We start from the raw sequence: 27,707 nt of genomic DNA, 5'->3' as shown, positions 1-27,707 counted from the left end.
TTTTGGTCTCCTTATCTGAGGAAGGATGTTCTTGCTATAGAGGGAGTGCAGCGAAAGTTTATCAGACTGATTCCTGGGATGGCAGGACTGACATATGAGGAGAGATTGAGTCGTTTAGGATTATATTCGCTGGAGTTCAGAAGAATGAGGGGGGATCTCATAGAAACCTATAAAATTCTAACAGGACTAGACAGGATAGATGCAGGAAGGATGTTCCCGATGGTGGGGGAGACCAGAACCAGGGGTCACAGTCTGAGGATACAGGGTAGACCATTTAGGACTGAGATGAGGAGAAATTTCTTCATCTAGAGAGTGGTGAGCCTGTGGAATTCGCTACCACAGAAAGTAGTTAAAGCCAAAACATTGTATGTTTTCAAGAAGGAGTTAGGTATAGCTCTTGGGGGGAAGGGATCAAAGGATATGGGGAGAAAGCGGGAGCAGGCTATTGAGTTGGATGATCAGCCATGATCATGATGAATGGTGGAGCAAGCTCGAAGGGCCAAATGGCCTACTCCTGCTCCTATTTTCTATGTTTCTATGTTTAAGTCATTCCACTGAGCTTTTTCAGGTGGCTCACTAACTAAACCAAAATATTTGAAAAACATAGATATAAGTATAAAAAGGTTTTAAAATTAATAACCATTTTCCTTTTGTATGTATAAAACAGGAGACTTTCTTTTGAAATAAAATTATTTCACAATGTATTCACTTACTGAATGTTAACTGTTTAGAAAGAATACATTCACTTGTCCTGACCTTTTTACCTATTCCCTACATGTGGATTGAGTTCTTCCAAGAATTTTTTTCTTGACATTTTTTTTTACTTTATCGCTCCCCAACTGAGGACATTTGATCCTAATTGTAACATTGCATCTTGGTTTCTAGAGTTACCCTGTTCTGAGACAGTGGAAATCACAGTATTTATGATAGGTGCATGTCAAAGCCAAGGAAAGTCTGATATAAGTTGACAGGTCAAGTATAAGTCATATGGTTTAGCTCTATGTGGTCTAGCCTTGCTCAGGAATTCAAATATGTGAGGGCTGGCTATAAAGAAAAGACGTGCATCTATGTAGTGCCTTTCACAACCTTGTGAGTCTCAAAACATTTCGCAGCCAATGAAGTACTTTTGAGGTGTAGTCACTGTTGTAATGTTGATAATGCAGCAGTCAATTTGCACACAACAAGCTTCAACAAACAGCAATGTGATAATCACCAGATAATCATTTTTTTTTAGTGATGTTGATTGAGGGATAAATGTTGGCCAGGACACTGGGTATAACTTTCCTATTCGTCTTCAAATTGGGTCATGTGATCTTTAACAACTCCTTGAGAGAGCAAATGTTCCCAGAGCATTAGCCTGGACCTCTAGATTACTAGTCTAGTGACATTAGCACTACGCCAACATCTTCCCCCCAAAATTGTGCTTGATGAATTTATTAGTGTTCTATGAGGATGCAACAAGCAGGGTGGATAAAGAAGAACGAGCAGATGTAGTGTATTTGGATTTCCAAAAGGCATTCGATAGGGTGTCACATAAAAGCTTACTGCATGATCCTAGGGGTGATGTATTAGCATGAATAGATGATTGGTTACTAACAGGAAACAGAGAGTTGGGATAAATAGGTCATTATCAGCTTGGCAAAATGTATCTAGTGGAGTGCTGCAGGGACCAGTGCTGGGCCTCAACTATCTATTTTAATAACTTGGATGAAGGGACCAGCCATATTGTAGCCAAAGATGCACATCATACAAAGATAGCTATAAAAGCAAGTTGTGAAGAAGATGCAAAGAGTCTACCGGGCTAGTAATCCAGGGGCCAAGGCTAATGCCTGGGGGCATAAGTTCAAATCCCACTGAGGCAGCTGGTGGAATTTAAATTCAATTAATAAATCTGGAGTATAAAGCTCATCTCAGTAATGGTGACCATGAAATTAACATCAATTGTTGTAAAAACCCATTTGGTTCACTAAAGCTCTTTAGGGAAGGAAATCTGCCATCCTTACCCGGTCTGGCCTACATGTGACTCCAGACCCTTAGCAATGTGATTGAAATGCCCTCTGAAATGGCAAACCACTTAGTTCACGGGCAATTAGGGATGGGCAATAAATGCTGACCTTCTCGTGACACCCACATCCCATGAAGGAATAAAGGAAATATAAATAATTAAAAGGGGAGAGACTACAGAATGCTGCAGAAAAAGAGGGATTTGGGTGTCCTTGTACATGAATCACAAAATGTTAGCATGCAGGTACAGCAAGTAATTAGGAAGGCAAATGAAATGTTGGCCTTTATTACAAGGATGATGGAGAATCAAAGTAGAGAAGTCTTGCTATATCTGTTTAAGGCACTGGTGACACCGCACCTGGTGTACTGGGTACATTTCTGGGCTCCTTACTTGCACAAGAAGCAGTTCAGAGAAGGTTCACTAGGCTGATTCTTGGGATGAGGGTGTTGTCTTATGATAAAAGGTTAAGCAGATTGGACGTATATTAATTGGAGTCTAGAAGAATGAGCTATGATATGATGGAAACATATAAGATTCTGAGGGCTTGACAAGGTAGATACTTGGAGGATGTTGCCTCTCATGGGGGTATCTAGAAGTAGGGGACACCATTTAAAATAAGGGGTCTTATATTTACAACAGAGATGAGGAGGAATTTCTTCTCTCAGAGGATTGTTAGTCTTTGAAATTTTCTTCCAAAGAGAACAGTGGAGACTAGGTCAATGAATATATTGAAGGCTGAGTTAGAAAAAATTTTGACAAGGGAGTTAACGATTTTGGAGACAGACAGGAAAGTGGAATTAAGGCCACAATCAGGTCAACCATGATCTTAACAAATTGCGGAGCAGACTGAATGGGCTGAATGGCCTACTCTTGCTCCTATTTATTATGTTCTTATCTTCTTGTGGCCATTGTTGAGGCTGCTGCTGCAGTGAGAGGGTGCCTCAATGGCTGGGCATCCTCGAAGAGACTTCGGATAGGTCGGGGGAAGCCAGTGTTTGGCTGCCAGGCCCCAGCGATCGGTGGATGAGGGGGGATGCGTGGAGCACTGGCCATCCTGTTGCTGCAGAGGCAGCAATTGCTGCCTGGGAGTCCTCCATGGGCCATGGGGTGCCCATAAAGGAGGGACGTCTGGAGCACACTTGGGAGACTACAAGGCTTGGCTGGGCAGTCTCCCCATGTGGCACTGGGCCATCTTGACAATGGACAAAATTCCCACAGGTGACTGATCCACCAACTCTCTGCCTCTAGCAATATGGCCTGGCGATGGGGGACCTGTAAAATTCGAACCAATGGGGCTGAATGAAATTATTGCACATGTTCCCACTAGCCACTTCAACAGCATGAATCATCTGCACCAATAATTGTAAAGATATATGTATTTTGTTTAAAACTAAGCAGCAGTAACAGCAGATGGAGGTAGAACATGGAATCACTTCCTCAGCATTGGAAGGGATGCGACTGGTGGAACTGGAAGATTCAACAGATACAACAGGGACCAGGGGATTTGACCTTGGGTCTGACCAAAGATTATGCAAATACACATCAGGATTGGTTTAGTGTTAGCTCAGTTCAGATGAACTTACAAATGCAGACACTGTGACGAACACCACTGGAGTCCTCTTTTTTTGTGCCATCTGTTTATATGTGTTTACCTAGACTTTTTCAATGTTTCTCTGAGTGATCCTTTTTACTTTTTTTTTTACTGAATAAAAAATCCTGAGCAGTAGAATGTCCAACCTACACTAACCAGCACTGTCAAAAATCAATTAACTGATCATATTGTTGATTGTGGACCCTCCTGTGCACTTTTGGACATCTTGATGGCCTGAGAGTCACTAAACAAGTGTACGTTCAATCTATTCCTTTCCTTCTTAATTTTTGGTTTACCTGGCAAATATATCCTCCTACGTACATATAAGGAGTCCCAAAATGTGCTTCAGAACTCCAAAGCAAGTAATGAAAGGGATTCCTTCAATCTACATGTTCCAGGGCCAATCTATGAGGTGGATGTATGGCAATAAGAGGATATAGTTGAGGGAGTGCTTCAGCCTACACTGATCTGCCAGTCAATATCTTGGATAAGGAGAGTCAGCCACAAGATGGGCATATCACATTGTCAAAGCCCTCATAAGGGCAGCTGTATTAACACTTAGTGCTGAGTACACTTGGTATATTAAGGACATTAAGGTTGTTGCCACATAACATGTAGTCCTGCATAAAACCCTCCATGATACTGGAGGTAGTTATCTGTTGTATTACTGATGAGGAAATTTGATGTAAGACAATAATAGCTACCAAGAGATAATACTTGGAGGCTGTATTCCAGAAATTATGGCAAAATATCAAGGGTTCAGTACCTACCATGATTGGAAAAACTCACACAATTGCAGCTGAATCTCAATCTCTTAAACCATATGGTATGATGTGCATCCATATTGTGGTCAGAAGGAATGCACCCATGAATCCATGCTTTTGAAGGAAGGTTATTCAGTCTTTGCAGGGTTCATACTGTCTGCGTAGTAAGAACTTAAACATGCCTTCTTACTTCTTTTATGCCCAACTAGAAGCTAATCTCCTTGGGGAGATTAGCATCAAGTGGGCTTCTACATCACAATGGAATGCTGGAGTTATGTCAATATTCTGTGATAGTAACCAGATAGCTGAGTCATAAAGAGCCACAACACTCTAGGGCACTATTGATGATTGGCCAGCTAGCTTGCATCATCATCAGTGGCATCTGGAGGGGTAGGCTTGTCCCATGTGGAGAAGTAGGGCGGGGGGGTGGTTGGGGGGGATGGGCAGTGGAGGATTGAAGGATGGATTTGTACCATTTAGGTCCAGATAACCCTGCAAGCAAATAAATGCCCTAATGGGTTGGATAGTTCGAGCTAAATAAGCAACATTAAGCTTATCAGTGCATTGTACTGATAAGCTACGCTATTTTATCTGGCTAGAGTTAACAGCACCCTGTCCATACACTTATTGTTCCCTATGCCCTGGTTGGTACCAATCTTTCCTTAGTTTTTGGCACAATGATTTTTTTCCCTTACAAGAGAGAACATTCATGCCATTCCAGGCTCAATAGGAACAGTATAATTGTGAATTGCCTGTTGGTTTGGTTTTGAGAGTCTTAACTGCATTCTACAAAAATAAAATGCAATGATGCCCAATTTACCTAATACCCTAACTACTGTATTCTAAAAGTATTTTCTGATCAGGTAAACCATTGTCACATAATATGTTTTTCCAATCAACTTTTCCAAATTTTGTTATCAAAGTCAACAACCACAAGCAAAATATACAACAGATCCCTGTGACTTTTAGAGCACCTGGTACAGACTTCAGATTTTTTTTCAAGCATTTTCAAGCATTTCCTTATTACTTAGTGTAAGACATTTTCTACACATAGCATGCAAGGAATGTTCTTTGTAGAATGGGTATAACTGGTGCTGCTCCTAAATCTCACAAAACCAAGAAATACCATGTTGGTTTGAATACCAGCAATCTTCCTCTGCTCAGGTAATAATTGTTTTAATTGGGAAACCAAAGTTAATAGCCAAGTCTTGCAGGATATTACCTATACTAAAAGAGTGAAATGGAAGATGAGGTAAACCAGGAAGTAGTGATTAGTTGATGGCAAGCTTGGGTTTTAAAAGCCTGAGGACTGTAGCATGAGCAAAGACTAGAGGGTGGGCGGGGGTCTGTTACAGCAGGCGGACGATAAGCAGTCACAGTTTTGAAGAGCTTTGAAAGAATAACAGTAGGAAACTGTGTAATAAGACTTCATTTCAAAATAGTGAATATACACATAGGAGGAAAACTATATAGATATATATTAAAATAAATAAAATTACATGGTAGTAACCATGTTTTTAGAAAGCATTAAAAACATATATGAAAGTGGCAGCACTGAACCATTCACCCTTTTTCTGCTTCTCAGCTATTCAGGTATACATTCATCATCCAAACAAATCACTTTAATCTTTCTTATTCAGAGCCAGTATCCCTCCTTTCAATCAGTTCCTTTGAACAGTGCACAGTATGAATAGTACTGCAATAATAATTTTCTGATTTGCCTTCTGACAGTCCAGTACATTTTATGACTGATCACCTTGAAAAATATAGAATTGTTTCTATCAGCAACATAAGTAATACATACCATCGAAAGCAAGGAAATCAATTGAACCAAATTTTCTTAAAGGCTTCTCAGCTAAATTGGAAAACATTGTTCTGACAGGGGTACTCTCTCTCGAAACACAGAAAGAACAGTGGTGTAAAATCTTACTGTTATGAATTCAAAATTCACAGGTGCACAGCTTTATCTAGATAGAACAATGCAACCAGAATATTTTTTGCAATATTAGATGCATAATTTTAATTTTGAGGCTGATTTAAAATTATTATCATGGATGGAGAAAGCTTAAGTATTTAAACAAAGTATATTTTGAAATATAGCAGGAATTTACACCATTCATATTCAAAAATAAAAGCAGTGAGACAAGGGACAGGTAACAGTGTGGATTTTACCAAGAAACATGACTGCAACAAGGGAGCTAAATAAAGAATAACAAAATGACTAAACCTCAAAACATCTCAGACAATACTCATTATGTGGCAAATGACAGGAAAAACTAAAACACCACTCTGTGGGTTGTCAGCTTCTGAAGTGGTGAAGTGGTTCATTGTACAATATATTTTCTATAAGTAGTGAATATATTATAAATGTATTAAATGACAAACTTAAAAGCATAAACTGTCTAAATGCTATTTTTGACCTGTGCTAGGAAAATATCAAAACATTGTCACAGCTTGCTAGATCCATATCCTGTGCCACTGAAACATATGCCTTTTATGCGTGACAACTATACTTGTCAAGGATTGGAAACTTCTCCAGATGCCAGCTATCCTCAGCGCAACACATTTAGATATACATTAGTTCATGAAATTCCTTCCGAATAATGTGTAGAGATAGAGTTATTAATATAAACTACACAGAAATGGATTCCAACCTTTATGGTTGTCTATGTGAATTAGTCTCTGAAGCATATTGTCCCTATATTTTGTAATATATTAGATGAAAGTAGAGGATTATTATAGTTTATATTACATTTCAAGCAGCTGAACAGCTACCGGCTCCTGTTAGCAAAGTGGAAACAGTTGTTCCCTTCGCATTACACAGAAACTGGTTTGCAATACTTATGATGATCTACTGTGGGTAGGGTGTGAGGCTTCATCAAAATCGTGTTCTCCTTATGCGAGGAGTCACAAATAAGCCAATTACAATGGCACAATGTTCACTCCTTTTGCCTCCTTGGGAAATCATCTTTTTTTTTGCCTAATCGTGTCATTGTTTTCATCCATCAAGGAGTAACTGTTTGGAAATAGTTAACAATTCTTACTGATACCCGGTGGTTGTAACAGAACCTGCAGTCAAATGAGCCCCATAAAAGGAAATAGTAAAGTATTTTGACATATAGTAGCAGGTGCAATATTTGCAATGCCTGTATTTCTGCTGTAAAGTGGAAAATTAGTCTTTTCTTACGGGAAAATGGGGTTTACCCTAACCCCGCCCTCTCAGCAAGTGCCAATAAATATCCTGTAACCACTAGAGGTCAGTGTATATAAATTCGACCCTGCTTCCAGTACTTACTTGCAGTCTCGGTCCTCCAGATCAAAGTGAGGGTTAAAATTGATCATTATTCGTTGGTAAGCTTCGGGTGCTTGGATCACCCAGGCACAGCTTTCCCGGGGGTAGTAAGAGTTGGGATATCCAGGGGAGTTCAAGTACCCAGGGCTCGTGATATGTATAGATTCCCCACATCGATCTACAGAAGGAAAATCACACACATAATAAACCAAACTAATGATTGTTTTTTGTCTCTCTCTCTCTCTCGTCTCATATCTTCGCCTCAGTATAAGGGTACAAACTGTCCTGTGCAGGTTCTCCAATCTTACTCGGTTGTGTGAAACACTTGATCGTAGTGTTTTCTATAAAATACCCGGCTAAATCTGAAACTCTGCACATGTATTTTATTTGATTCAAACACGGAAGGCGATGGGGGGGGCGGGGGGGTGTGCAACAGTTTTCTAGACACACAATAGGGATGACACATCCGTGTTTGCGAGAGACGGTGCCTGTGATTCAGAATCCTGCTTTTCTTAAGTCTCCGCTCGTTAGTTCTGGAGGGGAATCAGTTACCAAACATGAGGAAGGAGGGGATTCTGAGGATGTGAGGGTTTTAAAAAAAAATATATTTTAAACATTGTGCCTGATCCAATATCATAGGAGACCTGCAAATTCACGAAATAGCTTTCCTGCGTGACTTTTAAGGTGTTTCGAGGGTTCGGTCCTAATTTGAGTTTTGCGATAAGGAAGCGGTTTTCCTTTGAACCTCACCCCACCCCACCCGGTAAGTGGTGCCTGACAGAACCAGGTCGCTTTGGTCTGGGTGGTCAGGGGTCGCCTTGTTTTCCCGAATTCTCTTCAGCTCCCACTACACAATCGATAAGGGTGGGGGGGGAAGGCGGGGGTGGGGGGGTAGATTCCAGGTCAAGCTGACCCGTCTCCAATAACAAAAGGTAAAATCACTCAGGCTAAAGTTAGAGAGGGAATGGCCCTATGATCGGTTAAGTGGAATTCCTCACGCATGCAGCCAAGTGTTAAGGAGCTTGAGCAGACTTCCACTTCGAGAGGAGCTCTTTGCGTTTCCCGCTTGGAACATGCACCCAGAGCCAAACAGTGACGCTGCTGGAAGCAGGGATTGGTAAAATGGAAGGGGAAGTGAGGCTGTGGACCCCAGTCAGGACTTTTATATTTACACCGTCTCAAGCACGATGGAATAATTTGCGGTGAAACTTTTTTTGAAGAACAATTCATTTATATTTCACCATTTAATACCATCACTCTTAGCTCCCTCCGTCCCCCAACGCCCCCCCAGTTCCCAACCTCCACCCTATTTCCATCTTCTTCATTATTATTTTGGTCCCTGATTTTAAGCCCCCTCTTCCCCCCATATCAGATCTGTTATCCCCTCTCTGGCACTGCTGCTTTCCCTACATCTTTCAGTCATGGGGGCTAAAATGACATTTGAGGATTGGGGTCGCCACTGGGTGTTTATCAACATCGGGAAAGCCCCGGTAAGCAGCGGAGAGAGAGAGAGAGGGGGGCAGGGGTGGGGGTTAGGACTGGTACTAACCCGCGGCTGGGCAGGTCTTCATGTTGGGGCTGAGGTTTATGAATGAATCTGACTGCGATACAGGGGTGGGGGTGGGGGTGGGGGATCTGTTAGCTTCTTTTACGTTCCAGCCAAGGCTTAAAAAACATTGGCGAGCGGTTTATGATGTGGCCAAGCTTGTCTGAGGCACTGTGCAGATAAGAAGGAGCCAGCGTGTCTTCATTCCCGGATCACTGCTGTCAGAGGGGCTATGGTTCAAATTAAGAGGCGCCGGACAGCAACAGCTGAGTACTGCGATACAGATCTGCCCCCAACCCCCTCCACCCCCCACCCCTGTTTTAAAATCTCAGGCCAGACTAGGTTTGTATATGCTGAAGAGCTCGTTTTGTAAGACTTGAGCAGTGCCGAGCTCTCTCTCCCCCCACTACCCAGGGAGGATAGACTCGCCATTCTTTACCATCAGCGAGATGGACATTCATTCAGCTGAAGTTTGAAAGCTCGTCCATGTGTCCCCGCCGTTACTGCAAAGGTTACCGAGACGAGCAACCGGGAGGGAGAAGCTGAAACTCCGGCGCTGACCAGCTCAGGACCACCCAGCCTCCCAGCGGCAGGGCAACACTGGCCATTCGGAAACGGGCAGGAGTGCACTGGGAGACAAATGCAATATTCTAGCTCATGGGGGGGATCGCACTATTGCGTATTCACTCAGTGTTGAACACTATGTAACACGTTCACTGCTCGTGTATTCTCTCTGTGAATTGACACATTTCTCAGGGTCAGGTTTCCCCCCACCCTCCCCGTTGCAGCGAAACATTTGGAGGGGACTTGCTGAATGTTTTCACTCTGCACTCAGCAGTCTCGCCACTTGTTAAGGTCTTCGTGTACATATAGATCAGTGACAAACTTCACTCTCTATAAACGACACTTCAAATCCATTTCCCTCCCACTCCCTATGTCCCCCCCTCTCTGAGAGAAATCCCATCCAGCCTTCTTGTTGTGTCTCTCGTTGTCAAATTAAACAACATATATAACCACCCCCCGATATTAACCTGCTTTCGGACAATGTTTACTCCGCTCCGTGCGCCCTGATGTTCCTGTTAATTCGCTGATCCACCCCCCCCCCTGCCCACCACCACCCTCGGTGTTGTATCAAGGCTCAAGTTGCTGGGTCGAAGGTGTCCTGGGGAGGGAGTCACACTGAACTAACATTGCGCCCGCTTGGATTCGCCAGATACTCACCGCTCCTGTGCGCCCTGGACAGTCCGATAACCACGGCCAGAATGTAGAGAGAGAGCCGGTGCTTCCCCATGGCACTGGAGATTGCAGGAAAACAGCGAGCAGAGAGACAGAGAGGGTCTAACAAAAAGGGCAATCCCAGACTTCAGCGGAATTGGTTACTTTGGGGGGACCTGGGCGATGTGCATCCTCATCATTTAGCTCCGGTTTCCTCTCGCCGCTTGCGGATACACTGTTCCTGTTGCAATGTGTGGCGTTGCCATTTCCTAAAAATCCCGAGCCAATAAAAGCCTTCCACAAGCTCAGCACACACACACACACACTCACAGACACACAAACAAGAGTGGGAGACTCCTCACAGCCGATCACACAGAGGCAAAACCCACCGATTCTCTGCTGGGAAAAACAAAAAACACAGGAAATTTCCATTAAATATTTTTAAGAAATAAAAAGAGAGCCAAATCCACAAAGATCTTAAACAATCTTTAAGTTCGAGGGCGAAAAACAACATTCTGCTCACGGTCACATTGATACCAAACTAGCCCCAGTGAAGGTAAGCGTAGTACCTTGAAATAATCTCAGTAAAGGGCTGATCGCACTCCTGTACCTATGATCCTAGTCGCTCTCCAGTCTCCAGTCCTGCACTCAGAAATGGATATTAATTGACTCTAGTGGCCGAGGCTCCCTATTAAGTGTATTCTCACAGGGGAAGGAAGATTGGCGTAACTCTATCAGCATAATAGAGCTGGTCTGGGAATGTACACAGGATGGGAGAGAGAGAGAGAGAGAGAGAGGTGGGGAATCGCTTCAAGTGATGACGGCGCAAGTCACTCAAAACACTCCTGTCTCTCTCCTCAGCCAACTGAGTTGAAAAGAAAGTGAAATCAGCCACCTTGGTTCCCTCAACAGCATTCTGTTAAAGGCCAGTCAGCCAGCATACTGGACGGGGAGAAAAAACGCCCAGACTCCGGCAGCCGAGCAAACTCTTTTTTTTAAAGATAGTTTTCAGTGAATGAACAGCAAAGAGCCGGCAGAGTTCTCTCTACCCACACAGCCGCTCAACTGCTCCGGGTTATCAGACGGTTTGACGGAGAGAATACTTCATTGAAAAAAAGTCACACCCGCACTGTTTTTTTAAAAATATGAACCAGTGTGCGGAGGACTGACAAAAGATTTGGTTGCATTTTTTTTTCAATTCCCAGTTATATATCTAGCTGTGAAAAAATAACTTCTTGTACAAAATGCTGTATTAGTGCCTTCGCACACTTCACACAGTATTACTGTACATACTTAACACACACCATTGTTGTACATACTTCACACACAGTATTACTGTACATACTTCACACACAGTATTACTGTACACACTTCACACCCACAGTATTACTGTACACATTTCACATAATTAGTATCACTGAGCACAGGTCACACATGCAGTATTACTGTTCATACTTAATGTACACAGTATTACTGAGCACACGTCACACACATGCAGTATTACTGAAAAACACCTCACATACACAGTATCACTGGGCACACTTCACATACCACAAATGCAATATTACTGTGCACACTTCACACACACACAAATGCAATATTACTGTGCACACTTCACACACACACAAATGCAATATTACTGTGCACACTTCACACACACACAAATGCAATATTACTGTGCACACTTCACACACACACAAATGCAATATTACTGTGCACACTTCACACACACACAGATGCAATATTACTGTGCACACTTCACACACACACAGATGCAATATTACTGTGCACACTTCACACACACACAGATGCAATATTACTGTGCACACTTCACACACACACAGATGCAATATTACTGTGCACACTTCACACACACACAGATGCAATATTACTGTGCACACTTCACACACACACAGATGCAATATTACTGTGCACACTTCACACACACACAGATGCAATATTACTGTGCACACTTCACACACACACAGATGCAATATTACTGTGCACACTTCACACACACACAGATGCAATATTACTGTGCACACTTCACACACACACAGTATTACTGTGCACACTTCACACACACACAGTATTACTGTGCACACTTCACACACACACAGTATTACTGTGCACACTTCACACACACACAGTATTACTGTGCACACTTCACACACACACAGTATTACTGTGCACACTTCACACACACACAGTATTACTGTGCACACTTCACACACACACAGTATTACTGTGCACACTTCACACACACACAGTATTACTGTGCACACTTCACACACACACACAGTATTACTGTGCACACTTCACACACACACACAGTATTACTGTGCACACTTCACACACACACACAGTATTACTGTGCACACTTCACACACACACACAGTATTACTGTGCACACTTCACACACACACACAGTATTACTGTGCACACTTCACACACACACACAGTATTACTGTGCACACTTCACACACACACACAGTATTACTGTGCACACTTCACACACACACACAGTATTACTGTGCACACTTCACACACACACACAGTATTACTGTGCACACTTCACACACACACACAGTATTACTGTGCACATTTCACACACACACACAGTATTACTGTGCACACTTCACACACACACACAGTATTACTGTGCACACTTCACACACACACACAGTATTACTGTGCACACTTCACACACACACAGTATTACTGTGCACACTTCACACACACACACAGTATTACTGTGCACACTTCACACACACACACAGTATTACTGTGCACACTTCACACACACACACAGTATTACTGTGCACACTTCACACACACACACAGTATTACTGTGCACACTTCACACACACACACAGTATTACTGTGCACACTTCACACACACACACAGTATTACTGTGCACACTTCACACACACACACACAGTATTACTGTGCACACTTCACACACACACACACAGTATTACTGTGCACACTTCACACACACACACACAGTATTACTGTGCACACTTCACACACACACACAGTATTACTGTGCACACTTCACACACACACACAGTATTACTGTGCACACTTCACACACACACACAGTATTACTGTGCACACTTCACACACACACACAGTATTACTGTGCACACTTCACACACACACACAGTATTACTGTGCACACTTCACACACACACACAGTATTACTGTGCACACTTCACACACACACACAGTATTACTGTGCACACTTCACACACACACACAGTATTACTGTGCACACTTCACACACACACACAGTATTACTGTGCACACTTCACACACACACACAGTATTACTGTGCACACTTCACACACACACACAGTATTACTGTGCACACTTCACACACACACACACAGTATTACTGTGCACACTTCACACACACACACAGTATTACTGTGCACACTTCACACACACACACAGTATTACTGTGCACACTTCACACACACACACAGTATTACTGTGCACACTTCACACACACACACAGTATTACTGTGCACACTTCACACACACACAGTATTACTGTGCACACTTCACACACACACAGTATTACTGTGCACACTTCACACACACACAGTATTACTGTGCACACTTCACACACACACAGTATTACTGTGCACACTTCACACACACACAGTATTACTGTGCACACTTCACACACACACAGTATTACTGTGCACACTTCACACACACACAGTATTACTGTGCACACTTCACACACACACAGTATTACTGTGCACACTTCACACACACACAGTATTACTGTGCACACTTCACACACACACACAGTATTACTGTGCACACTTCACACACACACACAGTATTACTGTGCACACTTCACACACACACACAGTATTACTGTGCACACTTCACACACACACACAGTATTACTGTGCACACTTCACACACACACACAGTATTACTGTGCACACTTCACACACACACACAGTATTACTGTGCACACTTCACACACACACACAGTATTACTGTGCACACTTCACACACACACACAGTATTACTGTGCACACTTCACACACACACACAGTATTACTGTGCACACTTCACACACACACACAGTATTACTGTGCACACTTCACACACACACACAGTATTACTGTGCACACTTCACACACACACACACAGTATTACTGTGCACACTTCACACACACACACAGTATTACTGTGCACACTTCACACACACACACAGTATTACTGTGCACACTTCACACACACACACAGTATTACTGTGCACACTTCACACACACACACAGTATTACTGTGCACACTTCACACACACACACAGTATTACTGTGCACACTTCACACACACACACAGTATTACTGTGCACACTTCACACACACACACAGTATTACTGTGCACACTTCACACACACACACAGTATTACTGTGCACACTTCACACACACACACAGTATTACTGTGCACACTTCACACACACACACAGTATTACTGTGCACACTTCACACACACACACAGTATTACTGTGCACACTTCACACACACACACAGTATTACTGTGCACACTTCACACACACACACAGTATTACTGTGCACACTTCACACACACACACAGTATTACTGTGCACACTTCACACACACACAGTATTACTGTGCACACTTCACACACACACACAGTATTACTGTGCACACTTCACACACACACACAGTATTACTGTGCACACTTCACACACACACACAGTATTACTGTGCACACTTCACACACACACACAGTATTACTGTGCACACTTCACACACACACACACAGTATTACTGTGCACACTTCACACACACACACAGTATTACTGTGCACACTTCACACACACACACAGTATTACTGTGCACACTTCACACACACACAGTATTACTGTGCACATTTCATACACAGTATTACTGTGCACATTTCACACACACAGTATTACTGTGCACACTTCAGACACTCAATATTACTGTGCACACTTCAGACACACACACACACACACACACACACACACACACACAGTATTACCGTGCACACTTCACACATAGTATTACTGCGCACACATCTTAAGCATACAGTATTACTGTGCACATTTCACACATACACATACAGTTCTGTGCACACTTCACACACACAGTATTACTCTGCACACTTCACACACATAGTATTACTGTGAACACATTTCTTTAATTCATTCATGGGATCTGGCCTTCGCTGGCTGGGCCAGCATTTTTATTGCCCACACTAGGTTGCCCTTGAGAAGGTGATGGTGAGTTGCCTTCTTGAACTGCTGCAATCCATGTGCTGTAGGTACACCCACAGTGCTTTTAGGAAGGGAGTTCCAGGATTTTGACCCAGCAACAGTGAAGGAACGGTGACATATTTCCAAGTCAGAATGGTAAATGTCTTAGAGGGGAACTTCCCGGTGGCGGTGTTCCCATTTATCTGCTGCTCTTGTCCTTCTGGATAGTATTGGTCGTAGGCTTGGAAGGTACTGTTGAAGGAGCCTTGGTGAATTCCTGCAGTGCATCTTGTAGATGGTAGACACTGCTGCTACTGTGCGTCAGTGGTGGGGGGAGTGAATGTTTGTGGATATAATGCCAATCAAGCGGGCTGCTTTGTCCTCGATGGTGTCAAGGTCCTTGAGTTTTGTGGGAGCTACACCCATCCAGGCCAGTGGAGAGTATTCTATCACACTCCTGACTTGTACCTTGTAGTTGATGGACAGGCTTTGGGGAGTCTGGAAGTGGGTTATTCGCTGCACGATTCCTAGCCTCTGACCTCCTCTTGTAGCCACAATATTTATATGGCTAGTCCAGTTCAGTTCCTGGTCAATGGTAAGCCCCAGGATGTTGATAGTGGGGGATTCAGTGATGGTAATGCCATTGAACATCAAGGGGCAAAGGTTAGTTTCTCTCTTGTTGGAGATGGTCATTGCCTGACACTTGTCTGGCACGAATGTTACTTGTCACTTGTCAGCCCAAGCCTGGATATTGTCCAGGTCTTGCTGCATTTGGACATGGACTGCTTCTGTATCTGATGAGTCATGAATGGTGCTGAACATTGTTCAATCATTGGCGAACATCCCCACTTCTGGCCTTATGATGGAAGGAAGGTCATTGGTGAAGCAGCTGAAGATGGTTGGGTCCAGGACGCTACCCTGGGGAACTCCTGCAGTGGTGTCCTGCAGCTGAGATGACTGACTTCCAGCAACCACAACCATCTTCCTTTGTGCTAGGCATGACTCCTACCAGCGGAAAGTTTTCCCCGATTCCCATTGACTCCAGTTTTGCTAGGGCTTCTTGATGCCATACTGTCAAATGCAGCCTTTATGTCAAGGGCAGTCACTCTCACCTCACTTCACACAGACAATATTACTGTGCACACTTCACACGCACAGTATTACCATGCACACTTCGCACACACACAGTATTGCTGTGCACACTTCACATGTACAGACACTGAGGTTCTGCACACTTCATGCACAGTATTACTGTGCACACTTCACACACACACAGTATTACCGTGCACACTTCACACACAGTATTACCGCACACACGTCTCAAGCACACAGTATTACTGTGCAGGCTTCACACATACACACAGATGCTGTGCACACTTCACACACACATAGTATCACGGTGCACATTTCACACATACGCAGTATTATTGTATATACTTCACATACACAGTATCACTGTGCACATTTCACACTTACACCATGCTGTGCCCACTTCATACACACAGTATTACTGTGCACACTTCACATACACAGTATCACTGTGCACACATCACACTTACACACAGTATTGCTGTACACACTTCACACACACACTGTATTACTGTGCACACTTCACATATACAGTATCACTGTGCACACTTCACACATACACACAGTATTACTGTGCACACTTCACACATACATAGTCTAACTGTGCACACTTCACACATACACACTGATGCTGCGCACACTTCGCGCACACACACAATTACTGTGCACACTTCAGATACACACAATATTATTGTGCATACTTCAACACTACACACACACAATGTCACTATGCACATTTCACACACACAATATTACTATGCACACTTCCCACACATAGGGCAGAATTTTATAGCCCCATTTCGGCAGGGATGGGGCTGTAAAATTTGACGGGCCATTATAAATCCCATTGATGACAGCGGGAATGTAAAATCCCGCTGTCGTAAAATTCTGCCCATAGTATTACCATGCACACTTCACATACACAGTTTTACTGTACACACTTCACACATACACACAGTATTACTGTGCACACTTCACACACGCACACACACAGTATTACTGTGCACACTTCAAACACACAATGACTGTGCTCACTTCACACACAGAATTTCTGTACATACTTCACATACACAGTATTACTGTACACACTTCAGACATAAACATAGTATTACTGTGCACACTTCGCACATTCAGTACTACTGTACACACTTCACATACACAGTATCACCGTGCACATTTCACATATACACACAGTATTACTGTGCACACTTCACACACAGACACACACACAGTATTACTGTACACACATCACACACACAGTACTACTGTGCAAACTTCACATGCACGGTATCACTGTGCACATTTCACACATACACACACTGTGTTGCGCATACTTCACATACACGTTATTACTGTGCACACGTCACACACACAGCATTACCATTCACATTTCGCACACACATACTATATTACGGTGCACACTTCACACGTACACACACTGATGCTGTGCAGGCTTCACACACACACTATTATTGTGTACCCTTCGAACACTCACACACACACACACACCACACAGTGGCTGGGATTTTCCTGCCCCGTCGTGGGCGGGACCCGCCACAGGTGAGGTGGGGCCCCAGCCAGACGTCCATTGACTTGCGGCATCACCAGAAGATCGCGGCGGCAGACGGGTGTGGAAAATCCAGCCTAGTATTTCTGTGCACACTTCACACACACAGAATTACTGTGCACACTTCACATTCACAGTATTATTCTACATACTTCACAGATACACACAGTGTTACTGTGCACACTTCACACACAGTATTAGTGTGCACACTTCACACAGACACAGTATTACTGTGCACACTTCATGCATGCACAATGTAATTGTTCACACTTCACATACACAGTATCACCGTGCACAATTCTTTTTTTTTTTTGTAAAAATATACTTTATTCATAAAAATCTTCAATCACATTCAAAACCATTTCAAAAACAACATTACAAGGGTACAATCCAGGTTAAACTTTTACAAAATGTATCACCAGGTGCATCAGTACAAACAATATTACAGTCATTTACAGCCTTTCATTTTGATCTGTACAGCCCGAGGGGCTCTAAACAGTTCCCAGTCTCTCGGTGCGCTGTGGTAGAAAGGTCTTAGACAGCGACCCTTCCCCATTGCGCCTTTGCGGCAGCTGCCCCAAGCTTTAGTGCGTCCCTCAGCACGTAGTCCTGGACTTTGGATTGTGCCAGTCCGCAACAATCGGTCGGGGACAACTCTTTGTGCTGGAAGACCAACAAGTTACGGGCAGACCAAAGCGCGTCTTTCACCGAGTTGATGATCCTCCAGCTGCAGTTGATGTTTGTCTCGGTGTGTGTCCCTGGGAACAGCCCGTAGAGCACAGAGTCCTGTGTCACAGAACTGCTCGGGATGAACCTCGACAGCAACCACTGCATCTCTCTCCAGACCTTCTTTGCAAAGGCACAATCCACAAGGAGGTGAACAACGGTCTCTTCCCCACCACAGCCACCTCGAGGGCATCGTGCAGAGGGGGTGAGACTCCTGGCGTGTAGGAAGGATCTGACGGGGAGGGCCTTTCTCACCACCAGCCAAGCTACGTCTTGGTGCTTGTTGGAAAGTTCTGGCGATGAGGCATTCTGCCAAATGACTTTGACAGTCTGCTCGGGGAACCATCCCACAGGGTCCACCCTCTCCTTATCCCTCAGGGCCTCTAGGACGTTACGTGCTGACCACTGCCTGATGGACTTGTGGTCAAAGGTGTTTTTCTGCATAAATTTTTCCACCAGGGACAGGTGGTACGGCACGGTCCAACTACTTGGAGCGTTCCGCGGCAGCGTGGCCAGACCCATCCTTCGCAACACCGGGGACAGGTAGAACCTCAGCACGTAGTGACACTTGGTGTTTGCGTACTGAGGGTCTACGCACCGCTTGATGCAGCCGCACACAAAGGTGGCCATCAGTATGAGGGCGATGTTGGGCACGTTTTTTCCCCCTTTATCTAGAGGCTTGTACATCGCGTCCCTGCGGACACGATCCATTTTCGACCTCCAGATAAAGCGGAAGATGGCTCGAGTGATCGCCATCGCGCAGGAGTGTGGAATGGGCCAGACCTGCGCCACGTACAGCAACAGCGAGAGTACCTCACACCTGATGACCAGGTTCTTACCCGCAATGGAGAGGGAGCGTCGCTCCCACATGCCCAGTTTCCTTTTCACCATAGCCACTCGCTCCTTCCAGTTTCTAACGCATGCCCCGGTCCCTCCGAACCATATCCCCAGCACCTTCAGGCCGTCAGCCCTGACAGTGAAGGGGACAAAGGATCGGTCAGCCCAGTTCCCAAAGAACATGGCCTCGCTCTTCCCACGATTTACCTTGGCTCCCGAGGCCAGTTCGAACTGGTCGCAGACGTGCATCAGTCTGCGCACCGACAGCGGATCCGAGCAGAAGACGGCGACGTCGTCCATGTACAGGGAGGCTTTTACCTGAGTGCCTCCACTGCCTGGGATCGTCACTCCTCTTATGCCCGGATCCTTCCTGATGGACTCGGCAAAGGGTTCTATGCAGCACACAAAAAGGACAGGCGAGAGAGGGCAGCCCTGCCTGACTCCAGATTTAATCGGGAAGCTATCTGTTTCCCACCCATTGATTGAGACTGCGCTACTGATGTTAGTGTAGAGCAGTTGGATCCAATTTCGAATTCCCTCCCCAAAGCCCATTTTGGAGAGCACATCCCCCATGTAGGTGTGCGATATTCTGTCAAAGGCCTTCTCCTGATCCAAGCTGATGAGGCAGGTATCCACACCCCTGTCCTGTACATAGGCAATCGTATCCCTGAGCAGCGCCAGGCTGTCAGAGATCTTCCTGCCTGGCACAGAGCAGGTCTGGTCAGGGTGAATCACCAATTCCAGAGCGGATTTGACCCGGTTGGCGATGACCTTGGACAGAATCTTATAGTCCATATTCAACAGTGAAATGGGTCGCCAATTTCTAATTTCCTCCCTTTCCCCCTTGTGCTTGTAGATGAGGGTGATGATGCCTTTCCTCATGGATTCTGACATGCTGCCGGCCAGGAGCATACTCTCGTACACTTCTAGCAGGTCTGGGCCGATCAAGTCCCACAGAGCCGAATACAACTCCGCCGGCAGGCCGTCGCTTCCGGGGGTTTTACTCTTCTCGAAGGACTCGAGGGCCTTAGTCAGTTCGTCAGGAGTTAGCGGTTTGTCTAGGCTCTCCCGCGTACTGTGGTCTAGGACCTCCGTGATAGAGGACAGGAAGGACTGGGAGGCCGTGCTGTCCGTGGGCTTCACGTCATACAGTCCGGCATAAAATGATTTGCTGATCCTCAGAATGTCGGACCGTGATGACTTTACTGAGCCGTCTTCTTCCTTCAGGCTGCTGATCACAGAGCGCTCTCTGTGTACCTTTTGGAAGAAGAAACGTGAGCACGTCTCATCCTGCTCCACGGAGCGGACTCTGGAACGGAAGATGATCTTGGAGGCCTCCGAGGCAAAGTGCGAGGCTTGCTGGCCCTTCACCTCTTGGAGCTCCTCCTTGACATCGACCCCCATCGACTGCAGCCGGAGCAGATTCTGCATCTTTTCCTGGAGTCGGGACATTTCCCTCTGTTCCTTTCTAGCTTTCTGGGTGCCTTTGAGGATGAAAAACCTCTTGATGCTTCCCTTGATCACTTCCCACCAGTGTGTCAGGGACTCAAAGAGGGGTTTCACGGTTCTCCAACCTTTGTAATCCCTCTTGAGCTCCTCAATGTTCTCTGGGGTCAGCAGTTGCACATTTAGCTTCCATGCCCCCCTGCCCACCCTCAGGTCTTCCTCCAAGTGGCAGTCCGCCAGTAGGAGGCAGTGGTCAGAGAAGAACACCGGCTTGACCTCGGTGGATCTGACTGTGAATGCACGGGACACAAACAGGAAGTCTATCCTGGAACGAATGGACCCGTCTGGCCGCGACCAGGTGTATCTACGCTGCGCTCCGTCTGCAGGGTTGCTGAAGACGTCGTGCAGCTTGGCATCCTTAACTGTTTCCATCAGGGATCTGGACGTAGCGTCCAATCTGCTTCCGGCCCTGCTGGATCGTCCAGCCGCATCGATGATGCAGTTGAAGTCCCCGCCCAGAATGACCGGCCTGGAGGTCGCCAGCAGCAGTGGGAGCTGCTGAAAAACCTCCAGCCGCTCAGCCCCTTGTGCCGGGCCGTACACGTTAATTAACCGGAGTGGAGCGTTCTTGTACATTACGTCTGCTACCAGGAGTCGCCCGCCCACCACCTCCTTGACCTCGGAGACGGTGAAGTTGCCTCCCCGCAGCAGAATACCCAGGCCGGAGGAACGAGAGTCGTTTCCGCCCGACCAGATCGATGGCCCGTGGGACCACCATCGTGACCATTGCCTGTAGGAGCTGAGGTGCGGTATCGCACACTCCTGCAGAAACAACAGGTCAGCTTTGACCTTGGCTAGGTAGTCCAAGGTCGCAACACATCGCGTAGTAGATTTAATGCTACGCACATTTATGGATACAATCTTTAAACCCATATTAAAGCATTTATTCTCCTACCAAACCCACTGTCTCTGAGAGTCCCAGACCTTTAGTCTGCTCCTTCATACCCGTAGTGAGCTCAAATTCCTTCACTTTGGATGGGCTGAGGTAGATCTCCTTGGCCGTGTTCTGCTCCAGTGGCATCTGGAGGTTCACGTAGTGAGCGGATTTTGAGATGACCTTTGCTGGAGAAGCTTCTCCAAAACTCACCCCCTCTGGGGGGTTGCTGTTCCCGGCTTCCTGGAGCTGGGGTGCGATGATTGCCTCACTGCTCCCAGATTCCAGGGGCTGTGGTGCACTGGCCTCCTCAGGTTGCAGGCCAACTTGGGGTGCGTTGGTCTCCTTGTTGTCTCCAATTTTCTGGAGCTCGGGTGTCTCGTCCTCCAACGCCCTGGAGCTTTGCCGCCTCTTCTGTCGGTGCCGCTCTGGCACTTCCTCATCCGAAGAGCTGCTGCCCTTGTCATCCGTGTCGGATGGGAGACGCCTCTTGCCGCTTCTCTGGGAAACGCCTTTGCTTCTTCTTCGCTCCCTCTTACTTTTCTTGTTCTTCACCGTCCGCCACTCCCCCTGCTGCTTTTCCACTGCTGCCTCCTCCTCCATTGATCACCGTGCACAATTCACACATACAGAGTATTACTGTGTACACTTTACACACAGTGTTACTGTGTACACTTTACACACAGTGTTACTGTGTACACTTTACACACAGTGTTACTGTGTACATTTTACACACAGTGTTACTATGTACACTTCATATGCACAATTACTGTGCTCTCTTTACACACACAATTACTGTGTACACTTCACATATAGTGTTACTTCACTTCACATACACAGTATCACTGTGCACATTTCACTCACACAGTATTACTGTGCACACGTCACACACAGTATGGTTGTGCACATTTCAAACATACACACACCGTTCTGTGCACAACTCACACACGCAGTATTACTGTGCACACTTCACCCTCAGTGTTGCTGCGCACGCTTCACACACAATTAATGTGCTCACTTCGCACACAGAATGACCTTGCATACTTCACATACACAGTATTACTATGCACACTTCAAACACACACACGCTGATTTTCACACTTCACACACTAATTCTCTAGGTACTTCACAAACATACTAATACCATGCACATTTCTCTCTCTCTCACACACAGTACAATACTGTACTAGTCCAGAATTTTTAAAGCATTTGCGTGCTGCGCTTCTCCAGCCTGGCACTGGTACTGGGTCGGGTGCATGTTCACCTCTTAGTAGACAGACTCCTAGATAGGGAGCGCGGAATGGAAGCGAAATATTCCATCTTATGCGTTGGGGGGTGAGGGTGGTGTAGGGGGGAGTCAGAATACCGGAGAAAACTGCATTCAGCCAACTTCAAATGCGAAACAAGGATTTGATCACAGCAGCAAGAGACAAATCCCATGCACGCTTTCAACCTGTTCCACTGACGGTAATACTCATTATATCCTACCTGAGAAGCAATTGTAAAGTTTAAAAACACATTAAAATGTTATGGCAAACTATTTCACTTTTCCAAAAAATGTGACCTGCGCCTTACTCCAGGGCATTCCCCCCCTCCTCCCCAACCTCCTTTACTGATGTGAGGCCAAATAGCTATAATCTTCCCCAGGAACCCGCCCGGCAGAGCTTCCAGTAGCAGCCAACAGGAGGTGCACCGCGGCAGGTTAAGCCAGTCTGCCAGTCACAGTGAATATCGTGGTCCCTCACAATACCGCTCAGTATCGGATTCTCTTGCACAAGGCATGTTCGGACATATGCTTTGTGAAAAGTGTTTCACAAATACAAGTTACGAGACTTGTTTAGGGAAATGCCTATTCTCAGCACATGACTAGAATTGCCATTGAATTCCACCTGATCTCTCCTGGATGTTTGTCAAATTCTTCGCTCATCTTGTCTGTCATTTCATATCATTAGACTTTCAAAATGTGCCCAGCACCTTTGTTTACAATTTTCTTAACTTTCACCCGCGTTCCTTTCAGATCTCTGCCGAACGTAATATTATGTAAAATAGCAGATGACTATCAGAAATTTTGGACGCGATCTTGGAATTCAAATGATACAGTCTCACCTTAAGCGTGAAATCTATTTCCTCTAGCTCACCCACAGGCTCAGTAAGTGAATACATTTCCTGGAGTGGTACTGAGTCACAGTGACCAGGTTCGATTCCCGACCGAAAGGGGAATTCACTACTGTCAGCTATGGTTGCTTTGGGGAGTGGTACAATTAGCCTTACTACCCCTGTAGGGGACAGAGACTCCTGGCCCTATCATTATGCAGTGATCCTTGCTGGAAAGTGTATTTATAGTATAACTGCTGAGAACAGGATCTGGTTTGGCTGTGATGTCTTCTGGATGCTGCACCTACAGCACATTGTAGGCTGGCACATGAAGCCTGGGCTCTTGGATGAGGTACGAGGATGCAGTCAGTTGCTAATGAAACTGTGTTTCAAAGTCAGTACCTTCAGCAGACAAGGGCGAGAGGTAACCTTTGTTCTTTGTTGGGTGTGTTGCTGGGAAAGCCAGCATTTAATACCTATCCCTTGAGAAGGTGGCGGTGGGCCCACCCCGCGGACAGCTGCAGGATTTCCAGGACCCAGTGACAATGAAGGAATGGCAATATATGCTCAAGATGTATGTCAGTAAGGAATGAAACCAGATGGACCACCTGGCATCGACCTAGGCAAACTCAGCCCTGTCGTTCCTGCAAAGTCCTCCTTGGTAACATTTGGGGGCTTGTGCCAAAATTGGGAGAGCTGTCTCACAGACTAGTCAAGCAGCAGCATTGACATAGTCATCCTCACGGAATCATACCTTACAGATAATGTCCCAGGCTCCGCTATCACTATTCCTGGCTATGTCCTGCCCCTCCGGAGACCCAGCGGAGGTGGCAGCACAGTGGTATAGAGTCAGGAGGGAGTTGCCCTGGGAGTCCTCAATATTGACTCTGCCCTCATGGTGTCTCAAGGCATCAGGTCAAACATGGGTAAGGAAACCTCCTGCTGATTACCACATCCTCTTCTGATAACCTCATTCTGCTGATGAATCAATACTCCCCCATGTTGAACACCACTTGGAGGAAGCACTGAGGGTGGCATGGACGTAGAATGGTGGGGGACTTCAATGTCAATCAACAAGAGTGGTTTGATAGCACCGCTACAGACCAAGTTGGCCGAGTCCTAAAGGACATAGCTGCTGGACTGGGTATGCGGCAGGTGGTGAGGGAACCAATAAGAGGGAAAAACATACTTGACCTCATCCTCACCAACATGCCTGCCACAGGTGCATCTGTCCATGACAGTACCAGCAGGAGTGACCACCGCACAGTCATTGTGGAGTCAAAGTCCCGTCTTCATACTGAGGATACCCACCATCGTGCTGTGTGGCATAACCTCTGTGCTAAATGGGATAGATTTTGAACAGATCTAGCAACTCAAGACTGGGCAAACATGAGGCGTTTCAGTCGCAGAATTGCACTCAACCACAATCTGTAACCTTATGGCCCGGCATATCCCCCACTCTACCATTACCAGCAAGCCAGGGGATAAATCCTGGTTCAATAATGAGTGCATGAGGGCATGCCGGGAGCAGCAACAGGCATATCTAAAAATGAGGTGTCAACCTGGTGAAATGACAACACAGGACTACTTGTCTGCCTAGCAGCAAAAGCAGCAAGTGATAGACAGAGCTTAACAATTCCACAACTACAGATCAGGCATAAGCTCTGCAGTCCTAACACATCCAGTCATGAATGGTGGTGGACAATTAAACAACTCACTGGAGGAGGAGGCTCTGCAAATATCCCTATTCTCAATGATGGGGGAGCCCAGCACATCAGTGCAAAAGATAAGGCTAAAGCATTTTCAACAATCTTCAGCCAGAAGTACCAAATAGATGATCCATCTTGACCTCCTCTGGAGGTCCCCAGCATCACAGATGCCAGTCTTCAGCCAATTCGATTAATTCCATGTGCTATCAAGAAACTGCTGAAGGCACTGGATAGTGCAAAGAATATGGGCCCTGTCTATACTCTGCAATAGTACTGAAAAGTTGTACTCCAGAACTTGCTGTGCCCCTAGCCAAGCTGTTCCAGTACAGGTACAACATTGGCATCTACCCGGCAATGTAGAAAATTGTCTTGCACACAAAAAGCAGGACAAATCCAACCTAGCCAATTACCGCCCCATCAGTCTACTCTTGATAATCAGTAAAATGATGGAAGGGGTCATCAACAGTGCCAACAAGCAGCACTTGCTTAGAAATAATCTCCTCACTGATGCTCAGTTTGGGTTTCACCAGGTCACTCTGCTTCTGACCTCATTACAGACTTGGTTCAAACATAGACAAAAGAGCTGAACTCCCAAGGTGAGGTGAGAGTGACTGCCCTTGACATCAAGGCAGCGTTTGGCCGAGTGTGGGATCATGGAGCTCTAGTATAATTGGAGTCAATGGAAATCAGGGGGAAAACTCTCCGCTGGTTGGAGTCATACCTAGCACAAAGGGAGGTGGTTGTGGTTTTTGCAGGTTAATCATCTCCGCTCCAGGACATCACTGCAGAAGTTCCTCAGAGTTGTGTCCTAGGCCCAACCATCTTCAGCTGCTTCATCAATGACCTTCTTTCCATCATGAAGTCAGAAGTGGGGATGTTCACTGATGATCGCACAATGTTCAGCACCATTCGCGAATCCTCAGATACTGAAGCAGCCCATGTCCAAATGCAGCAAGACCTGGACAATACCCAGGCTTGGACTGACAAGTGGCAAGTAACATTCGTACCACACAAGTGCCAGACAATGACCATCTCCAACAAAAGAGAATCCAACCATCGCCCCTTGATATTCAACGGCATTACCATCGCTGAATCCCCCACTATCAACATCCTGGGGATTACCATTGACCAGAAACTGAACTGGACTAGCCATATAAATACTGTGGCTACAAGAGCAGGTCAGAGGCTAGGAATTCTGCAGTGAGTAACTCAGCTCCTGACTCCCGAAAGCCTGTCCACCATCTACAAGGCACAGGTCAGGAGTGTGATGGAATACTCCCCGCTTGCCTGGATGAGTGCAGCTCCAACAACACTCATGAAGCTTGACACCACCCAGGACAAAGCAGCCCATTTGATTGTTACCCAATCCATGAACATCCACACCCTCCACCACTGATGCACAGTGGCAGCAGTGTGTACCACCTATAAGATGCACTGCAGGAACTCACTCAGACATTCTTTAGGTAGCACCTTTCAAGTCCATGACTGCCACCATCTAACAAGGCCAGCAGATAGATGGGAACTCCACCACCTGGAAGTTCCCCTCCAAGTCACTCACCACCCTGACTTCGAAATATATCACAGTTCTTTCACTGTCATTGGGTCAAATCCTTGTACT

At 45.6% G+C, this 27,707-nt stretch overlaps 1 protein-coding gene and 1 long non-coding RNA gene across 7 annotated transcripts in view; one reads left to right on the top strand and one right to left on the bottom strand.

The window, feature by feature from the left end:
• Nucleotides 1-11,458, bottom strand: part of nrp1a (neuropilin 1a) — a 207,158-nt gene extending 195,700 nt beyond the window's left edge. For 3 of the 6 annotated variants that reach the window (XM_078537464.1, XM_078537492.1, XM_078537484.1), the window contains exons 1-3: nucleotides 10,983-11,457; nucleotides 10,420-10,812; nucleotides 7,656-7,830 (exon numbers count right to left, since the gene is read on the bottom strand). In XM_078537464.1, coding sequence (XP_078393590.1) covers nucleotides 7,656-7,830; nucleotides 10,420-10,489 — 245 coding nt within the window. In that variant the 5' untranslated portion in view covers nucleotides 10,490-10,812; nucleotides 10,983-11,457. Of the gene's footprint in view, nucleotides 1-7,655; nucleotides 7,831-10,419; nucleotides 10,813-10,982 lie in introns of all 6 variants that reach the window. The other 3 variants (XM_078537498.1, XM_078537470.1, XM_078537477.1) reach the window with 3 other exon arrangements.
• Nucleotides 1-27,707, top strand: part of LOC144677369 (uncharacterized) — a 140,868-nt gene that overhangs the window by 51,012 nt on the left and 62,149 nt on the right. The window lies entirely within an intron of this gene.

This window comes from Cetorhinus maximus, chromosome 3 (genome assembly GCF_964194155.1).
Source record: "Cetorhinus maximus chromosome 3, sCetMax3.hap1.1, whole genome shotgun sequence".
NCBI lineage: Eukaryota > Metazoa > Chordata > Chondrichthyes > Lamniformes > Cetorhinidae > Cetorhinus > Cetorhinus maximus.
This window is presented reverse-complemented; position numbering and strand designations above follow the sequence as displayed.